At 40.4% G+C, this 13,300-nt stretch overlaps 1 protein-coding gene across 2 annotated transcripts in view; it reads left to right on the plus strand.

Moving 5' to 3' along the window:
* The window catches only part of slain1a (SLAIN motif family, member 1a), a 61,741-nt gene that overhangs the window by 10,394 nt on the left and 38,047 nt on the right, over window positions 1-13,300 (plus strand). For both annotated transcript variants that reach the window (XM_045206414.1, XM_041843993.2), the window contains exon 2: window positions 11,015-11,151. In XM_045206414.1, the coding sequence (XP_045062349.1) occupies window positions 11,015-11,151 (137 nt within the window). The remainder of the gene's footprint in view (window positions 1-11,014; window positions 11,152-13,300) is intronic.

Below are 13,300 nucleotides of genomic sequence, written 5' to 3' on the forward strand. Positions count from 1 at the left end.
GGTTTGTAACCAGGCCAGCACAGTACAACTTGGCTCGGCAGTGTGAAATGGGTATGAGTGTGCTACAGTAGCTTATTACACTCTTGGCAGAGTTGGTAGAAAGCGGATGTTTCTGGTTTTCTGGGATACAGTATTCCCCTGAAAAAAGTTATTTCAAACTTTAAAACCCTTGCATATTGTATTCAACATCTGTCCTTCCAGTGCTGAATACAAAAAAAATATTTTAGACCCTGTTCATGCAAAATTGATAAAAAATATGTTTCACGTTTGTTATTCAGAAACGGTGTCTCCTTTCATATAATAATATGCTAAACTAGTTGCATGGTGGATTTAGCCTAAAACATGATTTTAGACCATGTTCATGTAAAAAAGCTTAACGTTATTTCAAGCTTGAAAAATATTACATAATGTATTAAATATCAAGTCATTCCAGTGCTGAACCTAAAACATGATTTTTTTGCACTGTTCAGGGAAAACTGTTTAAAAATGTGTTTCAGATTTGTGTTAGACAAACTGTCTCCCTTCATATGCCGAACTAGTTGCATTGTGGATTTTGCCCAAAACATGATTTTAGACAATGTTAATGGAAAACAGCTTAAAAAGTTATTTCAAACTTTAAAACCCTTGCATATTGTATTCTACATCTGTCCTTCCAGAAACGTAGACTCTGCATACGTTAGGTTAGCTTACTAAAGTTAAGACTTTATTGTCCATTAACTTACAGAGAATGAAAGAGCTGCTGATGCTTCTCCTCCACTTGGCTGGGGAGAAGAGCATGAGGAAGGGGAGGTTAGATTGAAATACTAAAAAGACAAATAAGCACGCACACACACACACACCAGGGGCAGTGCCGTTTCTTGGCAAAAGCGACATATGGGGCCACTAGGGAAGAATTGCAGGAAATTAGCTTTAAAATGGAAACATTTTCTCTCCGTCCCATGGCAAAATGTGTAGAACTGCAGGAAATGAGCTTTAAAGCTGCAAATGTTTCTCTCCGCAGTCAAGAAGGGTGCCACTAAAATGTTTTGCTTGCTTGCAACAAAATCTGGCTTAGGGCACCCAAAATGCTAGAAACAGCCCTGCCGAGGGGCTGGAAGCAATGGGTCAGGCACAGTACCCCTGGAGCAATTGTAGAGGATTAAGTGCATTGCTTAAAGGTATCTAGTATGATGCCATCAACCCTCTGTAGCCAGCTCACTCTACACCAGATTTTCCCATCCAAACTGGGATTCAACCTGACAACCCTCCAGTTGCTGGTCCGCCTCTCTAACAGCTAGGCTACCTGCCACCCTCTACTAACTGACTACTACAATGACTTACCATCCCAGTACTAATTTCGTAGCATCCTATAGTAAAGTATGTGTCATCACCAGAGATTTTCAGCAATCCAATGATTAGCCTATACGTTTCACTCAATGGCCACTCAGTGGAGCTGACCGACTGTTACAGTAACATGCTCGTTCATCTTGCCTCATTTGAGTAATCTGTGTCTGGCTGCCTAAACGTCAATAAAATATTAGAATATATATATATATGATTCACAGCTCAAAGTGTAGGTTTTAGTATTGAGGAGCTATTAAGCGCATTTGTATCACACAAAAGCCAGGACAAATATATAACTGCATTAAATTGGAAAATGTCCTGTCTCATTTATCTAAGGTCATGAGGCATTTTATATTCAATAGCCTATATCAAAGAAACACAAAAGGAGTGATGATATTAATTAACAATCATTTTGATCCGAATGTGCAAATATTCCAAACAGATCCGCAAGGTAGATGGATTATTTTAAATATGTTATTGGACCATAAACAGATTTGGCTCATTAATCTATACAGTCCAAATAATGATCCACACTTCTTTCAAAAATATATATAATCATTTATCAAACCTACAAGCAATACAAGACTCTATTGTTATGACGGGAGATTATAATACCTCAATGGACCGTAAAGGAAATCACACTACGAACTATCACGAATATCATGGATATATTGGAACTAGTGGATAAATGGAGGCTTAAATATCCTGACCTAGTGAGAAATACTCAATCAAGCTAGTCGTCTTGACTACTTTCTTATGTCATTCTTGCTGGCACCAAAAGTTTAAAAAGTGTTGATAGGGGACAGAATGCAGTCGAAACCATCAAATAATTTGCAAATACATTACTCTTACAGAATTTCCACATGGGCGAGGATATTGGAAATATAATCAAAGCTTATTGGATGATAATTTGTTTTTAACTAGGACAGAATAATTTAGAACAGACTTTTCCCGACATAAGGGGATCTGCTGTACCTATGTTATTGTATGGGACACTTAAATGTGCCTTTAGAGGCCATGCAATTCAATACTTATCTCTAAAACAAAAGCAATTTAGGTCAAAGAGTCCATATTAACAAAGGAATTGGAAGGACTACCAGTACAGATAGATAGCAATAAAAACTCTACCATAGAGGTACAGAATAAGTTAAATAAGGAAAAACCCATTTGACCTATTTGCTTATGGCCTTGCCTACACCTAGCGACCAGTTTTTATTTTTATTATATGAGCAAAACATATTCTATTTTATTTGGAATGGCAAGCCAGACAAAATTAAACTGGCCTATTTATATAATGAATATGAATTTGGAGGGCAGAAATGATTAAATATTAAAGCATTAGACCTCTCACTAAAGACTTCAGTCATACAACAGTTATACTTAAATCCAAACTGGTTCTCTAGCAGATTAGTAAGAATGTCTCACCGCATGTTCAAGAATGACCTTTTCCCCTTTATTCAGATTACAACCTCTCACTTTCGGTTATTTGAAAATGAAAGAATCTCCAAAATATAGCTATTTTTTAAACAAGCCATAGAAAGTTGGTTGCAATTTCTGTTTAATCCACCAGAAAAGACAGAACAAATAATACCACAAATTAAGGTTAAACTCAAATATAATAATTGATAATAAAAAAAACATTATTTTTGGATAAAAAAATAAAAGTATAATTTTTGTAAATTATATCATAAATAGGACTGGTGGAGTTATGTCACACATGTAACTAACAAAAATATATAGAAATGTCTGCTCTACCCAAAATTACAACCAACTACTTTTTTTGCAGCATTACCGCAAAAATGGGAGATACAACCATCCCAGCTCTGCAGATTTTGCTGCGAAGAGACAGAATCATTAGATAATTTGTTTTGGTACTGTCCATATGTAGATTATTTTTGGTCGCAGGTCCATGAATGGCTGAAGAGTTTAAACATTTACAGTGAGGGAAAAAAGTATTTGATCCCCTGCTGATTTTGTACGTTTGCCCACTGACAAAGACATGATCAGTCTATTCATTTAATGGTAGGTTTATTTGAACAGTGAGAGACAGAATATCAACAGAAAAATACAGAAAAACGCATGTCAAAAATGTTATAAATTGATTTGCATTTTAATGAGGGAAATACGTATTTGACCCCTCTGCAAAACATCACTTAGTACTTGGTGGCAAAACCCTTGTTGGCAATCACAGAGGTCAGACGTTTCTTGTAGTTGGCCACCAGGTTTGCACCCATCTCAGGAGGGATTTTGTCCCACTCCTCTTTGCAGATCTTCTCCAAGTCATTAAGGTTTCGAGGCTGACGTTTGGCAACTCGAACCTTCAGCTCCCTCCACAGATTTTCTATGGGATTAAGGTCTGGAGACTGGCTAGCCCACTCCAGGACCTTAATGTGCTTCTTCTTGAGCCACTCCTTTGTTGCCTTGGCCATGTGTTTTGGGTCATTGTCATGCTGGAATACCCATCCACGACCCATTTTCAATGTCCTGGCTGAGGGAAGGAGGTCCTCACCCAAGATTTGACGGTACATGGCGCCGTCCATCGTCCCTTTGATGCGGTGAAGTTGTCCTGTCCCTTTAGCAGAAAAACACCCCCAAAGCATAATGTTTCCACCTCCATGTTTGATGGTGGGGATGGTGTTCTTGGGGTTATAGGCAGCATTCCTCCTCCAAACACTGAGAGTTGAGTTGATGCCAAAGAGCTTGATTTTGGTCTCATCTGACCACAACACTTTCACCCAGTTCTCCTCTGAATCATTCAGATGTTCATTTGCAAACTTCAGACGGGCCTGTATATGTGCTTTCTTGAGCAGGGGGACCTTGCGGGCACTGCAGGATTTTAGTTCTTCACGGCGTAGTGTATTATCAATTGTTTTCTTGGTGACTATGGTCCCAGCTGCCTTGAGATCATTGACAAGATCCTCCCGTGTAGTTCTGGGCTGATTCCTCACCATTTTCATGATCATTGCAACTCCACGAGGTGAGATCTTGCATGGAGCCCCAGGCCGAGGGAGATTGACAGTTATTTTGTGTTTCTTCCATTTGCGAATAATCGCACCAACTGTTGTCACCTTCTCACCAAGCTTCTTGGCGATGGTTTTGTATCCCATTCCAGCCTTGTGTAGGTCTACAATCTTGTCCTTGACATCCTTGGAGAGCTCTTTGGTCTTGGCCATGGTGGAGAGTTTGGAATCTGATTGATTGCTTCTGTGGACAGGTGTCTTTTATACAGGTAACCGTCTGGACTACTGCAACTCGCTGTTGGCTGGCCTCCCTGCCTGTGCCATTAAACCCCTACAACTCATCCAGAATGCCGCAGCCCGTCTGGTGTTCAACCTTCCCAAGTTCTCTCACGTCACCCCCCTCCTCCGCACACTCCACTGGCTTCCAGTTGAAGCTCGCATCCGCTACAAGACCATGGTGCTTGCCAATGGAGCAGTGAGGGGAACGGCACCTCTGTACCTTCGGGCTCTGATCAGTCCCTACACCCAAACGAGGGCATTGCGTTCATCCACCTCTGGCCTGCTGGCTCCCCTTCCTCTGCGGAAGCATAGTTCCCGCTCAGCCCAGTCAAAACTGTTCGCTGCTCTGGCACCCCAATGGTGGAACAATCTCCCTCACGACGCCAGGACAGCGGAGTCACTCACCACCTTCCGGAGGCATTTGAAACCCCACCTCTTTAAGGAATACCTGGGATAGGATAAAGTAATCCTTCTACCCCCCCCCCCAAAATTGTAAAGTGGTTATCCCACTGGCTTTAGGGTGAACGCACCAATTGGTGAGTCGCTCTGGATAAGAGCGTCTGCTAAATGACGTAAATGTGCCCTTGAGCAAGGCACCTAACCCTAATTGCTCCTGTAAGTCGCTCTGGATAAGAGCGTCTGCTAAATGACTAAAATGTAAATGTAAAATGTAACAAACTGAGATTAGGAGCACTCCCTTTAAGAGTGTGCTCCTAATCTCAGCTCATTACCTGTATAAAAGACACCTGGGAGCCAGAAATCTTTCTGATTGAGAGGGGGTCAAATTCTTATTTCCCTCATTAAAATGCAAATCAATTTCTAACATTTTTGACATGCGTCTTTCTGGATTTTTTTGTTGTTGTTCTCTCTCTCACTGTTCAGATAAATTTACCATTAAAATTATAGACTGATAATTTCTTTGTCAGTGGGCAAACGTACAAAATCAGCAGGGGATCAAATACTTTTTTCCCCTCACTGTACCTGGAGCAAACTCTGTAAATAGCACTGCTGGGTGATTTGAAACATCATAGTCAAACGATCAATAATATAATAATACTTTAAGGAAAAATGTGTATCTTTAATTTACAATCTGAAACTATGAGAATAGAAAGGTTTAGAACTTTTGTGAAACATCACAGCACAGTTGAAAAATATATAGCAAATAGAAATCAAAACTAGATGGTGTTAAGAGATAGATGGGAAGGGTTGAGTGAAGCTGAAGGATGGGACTAAAAACAACAAGATAACTAATGTAAAATATACTGTCTCCGTAAAATGTATAAAGGTTCAGAACTTTTGTTAAACAGCACAGTAAAAAATATATGGCAAACAGAAATCAAAATGGATGTTCTTCAGAGATAGATGGGAGGTTGAGGATAGCTGAAGAATGTGATTAAAAACAAACAAAAGATAACTATTGTAAAATACATTGTGTCTGTAAAATGTATATAGTACATTATGTAGAAGCTGGAAGTGGAAGCCTAAGTGTCCATTAGTTTACTCCAATTAGGGGAGAGGTGGTAGGGTTAGGGGACCGGTAGTGTATATGTATATGTATGAATGTATATGTGTATGGATGTACACTACCGGTCAAAGGTTTTAGAACACCTACTCATTCAAGGGTTTTTCTTTATTTTTACTATTTTCTACATTGTAGAATAATAGTGAAGACATCAAAACTATGAAATAACACATATGGAATCATGTAGAAACCAAAAAAGTGTTAAAGAAATCAAAATATATTTTATATTTGAGATTCTTCAAATAGCCACCCTTTGCCTTGATGACAGCTTTGCACGCTCTTGGCATTCTCTCAACCAGCTTCATGAGGTAGTCACCTGGAATGCTTTTCCAACAGTCTTGAAGGAGTTCCCACATACAGTGGGGAAAAAAAGTATTTAGTCAGCCACCAATTGTGCAAGTTCTCCCACTTAAAAAGATGAGAGAGGCCTGTAATTTTCATCATAGGTACACGTCAACTATGACAGACAAAATGAGGAAAAAAAATCCAGAAAATCACATTGCAGGATTTTTAATGAATTTATTTGCAAATTATGGTGGAAAATAAGTATTTGGTCAATAACAAAAGTTTCTCAATACTTTGTTATATACCCTTTGTTGGCAATGACACAGGTCAAACGTTTTCTGTAAGTCTTCACAAGGTTTTCACACACTGTTGCTGGTATTTTGGCCCATTCCTCCATGCAGATCTCCTCTAGAGCAGTGATGTTTTGGGGCTATCGCTGGGCAACACAGACTTTCAACTCCCTCCAAAGATTTTCTATGGGGTTGAGATCTGGAGACTCCAGGACCTTGAAATGCTTCTTACGAAGCCACTCCTTCGTTGCCCGGCGGTGTGTTTGGGATCATTGTCATGCTGAAAGACCCAGCCACGTTTCATCTTCAATGCCCTTGCTGATGGAAGGAGGTTTTCACTCAAAATCTCACGATACATGGCCCCATTCATTCTTTCCTTTACACGGATCAGTCGTCCTGGTCCCTTTGCAGAAAAACAGCCCCAAAGTATGATGTTTTCATTCCCATGCTTCACAGTAGGTATGGTGTTCTTTGGATGCAACTCAGCATTCTTTGTCCTCCAAACACGACGAGTTGAGTTTTTACCAAAAAGTTATATTTTGGTTTCATCTGACCATATGACATTCTCCCAATCCTCTTCTGGATGCACTCTAGCAAACTTCAGACGGGCCTGGACATGTACTGGCTTAAGCAGGGGGACACGTCTAGCACTGCAGGATTTGAGTCCCTGGCGGCGTAGTGTGTTACTGATGGTAGGCTTTGTTACTTTGGTCCCAGCTCTCTGCAGGTCATTCACTAGGTCCCCCCGTGTGGTTCTGGGATTTTTGCTCACCGTTCTTGTGATCATTTTGACCCCCACGGGGTGAGATCTTGCGTGGAGCCCCAGATCGAGGGAGATTATCAGTGGTCTTGTATGTCTTCCATTTCCTAATAATTGCTCCCACAGTTGATTTCTTCAAACCAAGCTGCTTACCTATTGCAGATTCAGTCTTCCCAGCATGGTGCAGGTCTACAATTTTGTTTCTGGTGTCCTTTGACAGCTCTTTGGTCTTGGCCATAGTGGAGTTTGGAGTGTGACTGTTTGAGGTTGTGGACAGGTGTCTTTTATACTGATAACAAGTTCAAATAGGTGCCATTAATACAGGTAACGAGTGGAGGACAGAGGAGCCTCTTAAAGAAGAAGTTACAGGTCTTTGAGAGCCAGAAATCTTGCTTGTTTGTAGGTGACCAAATACTTATTTTCCACCATAATTTGCAAATAAATTCATTAAGAAATCCTACAATGTGATTTTCAGGATTATCTTTTCTCAATTTGTCTGTCATAGTTGACGTGTACCTATGATGAAAATTACAGGCCTCTCTCATCTTTTTAAGTGGGAGATCTTGCACAATTGGTGGCTGACTAAATACTTTTTTTCCCCACTGTATGCTGAGCACTTGTTGGCTGCTTTTCCTTCAGTCTGCGGTCCAACTCATCCCAAACCATTTTAATTTGGTTAAGGTCGGGTGATTGTGGAGGCCAGGTCATCTGATGCAGCACTCCATCACTCTCCTTCTTAATCAAATAGCCCTTACACAGACTGGAGGTGTGTTTTGGGTCATTGTCCTTTTGAAAAACAAATAATAGTCAAGCGCAAACCAGATGGGATGGTATATCGCTGCAGAATGCTGTGGTAGCCATGCTGGTTAAGTGTGCCTTGAATTCTAAATAAATCACAGACAGTGTCACGAACAAAGCACCCCCACACAATCGCACCTCCTCCTCCATGCTTCATGGTTTTAACCACACATGTGGAGGTCATCCATTCACCCACACGCGTCTCACAAAGACACAGCGATTGGAACCAAAAATCTCAAATTTGTACTCATCAGACCAAAGGACAGATTTCCACCGGTCTAATGTCCATTGCTTGTGTTTCTTGGCCCAAGCAAGTCTCTTCTTATTATTGGTGTCCTTTAGTAGTGGTTTCTTTGCTTGCAGCAATTAGGCCATGAAGGTCTGATTCACGCAGTCTCCTCTGAACAGTTGATGTTGAGATGTGTCTGTTACTTGAACTTTGTGAAGCAAATATTTGGGCTGTAATCTGAGGTGCAGTTAACTCTAATGAATTTATCCTCTGCAGCAGAGGTAACTCTGGGTCTTCCTTTCCTGTGGCAGTCCTCATGAGAGTGGGCAAACATACAAAATCAGCAGGGGATCAAATACTTTTTTCCCTCACTGTATGTATCTACAGTGAGGGAAAAAGTATTTGATCCCCTGCTGATTTTGTACATTTGCCAACTGACAAAGAAATTATCATTCTATAATTTTAATGGTAGGTTTATTTGAACAGTGAGAGACAGAATAACAACAACAAAATCCAGAAAAACGCATGTCAAAAATTTATAAATTGATTTGCATTTTAATGAGGGAAATAAGTATTTGACCCCCTCTCAATCAGAAAGATTTCTGGCTCCCAGGTGTCTTTTATACAGGTAACGAGCTGAGATTAGGAGCACACTCTTAAAGGGAGTGCTCGTAATCTCAGCTTGTTACCTGTATCAAAGACACCTGTCCACAGAAGCAATCAATCAATCAGATTCCAAACTCTCCACCATGGCCAAGACCAAAGAGCTCTCCAAGGATGTCAGGGACAAGATTGTAGATCTACACAAGGCTGGAATGGGCTACAAGACCATCGCCAAGCAGCTTGGTGAGAAGGTGACAACAGTTGGTGCGATTATTCGCAAATGGAAGAAACACAAAAGAACTGTCAATCTCCCTCGGCATGGGGCTCCAGGCAAGATCTCACCTCGTGGAGTTGCAATGATCATGTGAATGGTGAGGAATCAGCCCAGAACTACACGGGAGGATCTTGTCAATGATCTCAAGGCAGCTGGGACCATAGTCACCAAGAAAACAATTGGTAACACACTACGGCGTGAAGGACTGAAATCCTGCAGCGCCCGCAAGGTCCCCCTGCTCAAGAAAGCACATATACAGGGCCGTCTGAAGTTTGCCAATGAACATCTGAATGATTCAGAGGAGAACTGGGTGAAAGTGTTGTGGTCAGATGAGCCCAAAATCGAGCTCTTTGGCATCAACTCAACTCGCCATGTTTGGAGGAGGAGGAATGCTGCCTATGACTCCAAGAACACCATCCCCACCGTCAAACATGGAGGTGGAAACATTATGCTTTGGGGGTCTTTTTCTGCTAAGGGGACAGGACAACTTCACCACATCAAAGGGACGATGGACGGGGCCATGTACCGTCAAATCTTGGGTGAGAACCTCCTTCCCTCAGCCAGGACATTGAAAATGGGTCTTGGATGGGTATTCCAGCATGACAATGACCCAAAACACACGGCCAAGGCAACAAAGGAGTGGCTCAAGAAGAAGCACATTAAGGTCCTGGAGTGGCCTAGCCAGTCTCCAGACCTAAATCCCATAGAAATTCTGTGGAGGGAGCTGAAGGTTGGAGTTGCCAAACGTCAGCCTCGAAACCTTAATGACTTGAAGAAGATCTGCAAAGAGGAGTGGGACAAAATCCCTCCTGAGATGTGTGCAAACCTGGTGGCCAACTACAAGAAACGTCTGACCTCTGTGATTGCCAACAATGGTGGTCCTCTGTAGCTCAATTGGTAGAGCATGGCACTTGTAACGCCAGGGTAGTGGGTTCGATCCCCGGGACCACCCATACGTGAAAATGAATGCACACATGACAGTAAGTCACTTTGGATAAAAGGGTCTGCTAAATGGCATATTATTATTATTATTATTATTATTATTATTATTATTATTATTATTATTATTATTATAAGGGTTTTGCCACCAAGTACTAAGTCATGTTTTGCAGAGGTGTCAAATACTTATTTCCCTCATTAAAATGCTAATCAATTTATAACATTTTTGACATGCGTTTTTCTGGATTTTTCTGTTGTTATTCTGTCTCTCACTGTTCAAATAAACCTACCATTAAAATTATAGATTGATAATTTCTTTGTCAGTGGGCAAACGTACAAAATCAGCAGGGGATCAAATACTTTTTTCCCTCACTGTATGCAGAAAAGACATCAGAAAAAATCTCTTACCAAGTCGAAGTGGATATGAACACACAAACACTTCCTGCGTTGAACGCATACACAGTTACAGAACAGTGTTGTGGTTGTTGTAATAATTGCATCGGGCATTTGAGTTGAGTTCTCATGAACAACACGTCATGCTTTTCTCAATTTCCCTGTCAGCAATGTTTACTGTGATGTAGGCCTATGGCTCAGCCTTGGAGAGAATTAGGACAACACTTACTTACTTCGGCCCATCGCTCCTCATGGAGAATAGGCCATCGACATCTCCTCTCACACTATGTCCTGGGCTGTCTTCTCTACTTTGTTCATTACAACAACACACATGATTAATTGATCGTCTTCTGTTCCAGGCTGTATGTGTGTCCTAAGGCCAGGCTACGGGGTGAGTGTGTCCTCAGTCCACTACAGTGGAGCAGGCTGGTGCTGGACCACCCAGGCCCTGAGGTGGAGGTGGCCAAGAGGTCTCTGTGCCACAGACTGGAGCAAGGTAGCGTACCTGAGACTGCCTTTTATCTGTCTGACTGCTTTTTACCTACCTGTACACCTGTCTCACTCATCTGCATGTGCCACAGGGCTGTTTGATCTGTGATTACTTCAAGAAAGAGAGGATAGATAGATTTTATTTCACAGTTAATAAGACACATATACATACAGTAGCTACATACATATAAAAAATATGACAGGGATATCACAAAAAAGTCAGAGACTTACAGTGCCTTCAGAAATGATTCATACCCCTTGATTTATTCCACATTTTCAGTTTCAGCCTGAATTCAAAATGGATTAAATATATATTTTTCTCACCCATCTATATACAATACCCCATAATGACAACATGAAAACATGTTTTTTGACATTTTTGCAAATGTATTGAAAATGAAATACAGAAGTATCTGATTTACATATGTTTTTACACCCCTGAGTCAATACTTTGTAGAAGCACCTTTGGCAGTGATTTCAGCTGTGAGTCTTTCTGGGTAACTCTCTAAGGCCTTGTGTTTTAGGTTATTGTCCTGCTGAAAGTTGAATTAATCTCCCAGTGTCCGGTGGAAAGCAGACTGAACCATGTTTTCCTCTAGGATTTTGCCTGTGCTTAGCTCCATTCCGTTTTTTTTTTAATCCTGAAAAACTCCCCAGTCCTTAATTATTACAAGTATACCCATAACATGATGCAGCCACAACTATGCTTGAAAATATGGAGAGTGGTACTCAGTAATGTAATGTGTGATTGGATTTGCCCAAAACATAACACTTTGTATAAAAGTGAATTGCTTTGCTACATTTTTCACAGTTTGCATGTTTTTGAATATTTTTATTCTGTACAAGCTTCCTTCTTTTCACTCTGTCAATTAGGTTAGTGTTGTGGAGTTGTTGATCCATCCTCAGTGTTTTTCCTATCACAGCCATTAAACTGTAACTGTTTTAAAGTCACCATTGGCATGGTGAAATCCCTGAGTGGTTTCCTTCCTCTCTGCCAACTGAGTTAAGAAGGACTTCTGTATATTTGTAGTGACTAGGTGTATTGATACACCATCCAAAGTGTAATTAATAACTCCACCATGCTCAAAGGGATATTCAATGTCTGCTTTTTTGTATTTTTACCCATCTACCAATAGGTGCTCTTCTTTGCAAGGCGTTGGAAAACCTCCCTGGTCTTTGTAATTGAATCTGTGTTTGAAATTCACTGCTCGACTGAGGGACCTTACAGATAATTGTATTTGTGGGGTACAGAGATGAGGTAATCATTCTAAAATCATGTTAAACACTATTATTGCATACAGAGTGAGTCCATGCAACATATAGTGTGTGACTTGTTAAGCAATTGTTTACTGCTGAACTTATTTAGGCTTGCCATAACAAAGGAGTTGAATACTTATTGAGTGAAGGCATTTCAGCATTTTACTCAGTTTGGCCAGGCGGCCAGCTCTAAGAAGAGTTTTGGTGGTTCCAAACTTCTTCCAAAAATTTCTAAAAACCTGTTTTTCCTTTATCGTTATGGGGTATTGTGTGTAGATTGATGACATTTTAAAAATGTATTTAATCCATTTTAGAATAAGGCTGTAATGTAACAAAATGTGGAAAAAGTCAAGGGGTCTGAATACTTGTTTATATTGTGGCTACATTCCCACTAGTATTCCTTTATGTAATGAAGCTTGTGTATTTTTCTGTTTTTATTATAATAATATTTCATTTGAATATCACATGAAGCTTGTTGGTGCTTGCTGTGCGCAAATAATTTGACCGCTGCAGTTTGAGATTTATTTTGTTTATTCCCTTTTATTCATGAAAAGATCAGGCCTTTATTATTTACAATTTATTTCTGATATTTTAGCTTAATTAAATTGATTCATATTATGGTGTTTCAATTCCAAGAAAAAGTAGAATATAAACTAGATTTAGGCTTCTGTGAGTGAAGTAGGCTAAATAATTACAACCGAACAGGCCTAATTAATAGAATAGTGATAAAGGAAACTAAAAGTGCTAGGCAGAGCATGCCCAGAAATTGGAGCGGGAGAGAAGGCCGACAATGTTATTTTATCCGCTCGAATTACGCTCTGCTCCTTGCTCCACACTCGCCCACTTGCATGCTATGGCATTCAAAAGCAGCCCTGCTTTAGGCTATAGATGAACTGTCA

Source organism: Coregonus clupeaformis, chromosome 23 (genome assembly GCF_020615455.1).
Source record: "Coregonus clupeaformis isolate EN_2021a chromosome 23, ASM2061545v1, whole genome shotgun sequence".
Taxonomy (NCBI): domain Eukaryota; kingdom Metazoa; phylum Chordata; class Actinopteri; order Salmoniformes; family Salmonidae; genus Coregonus; species Coregonus clupeaformis.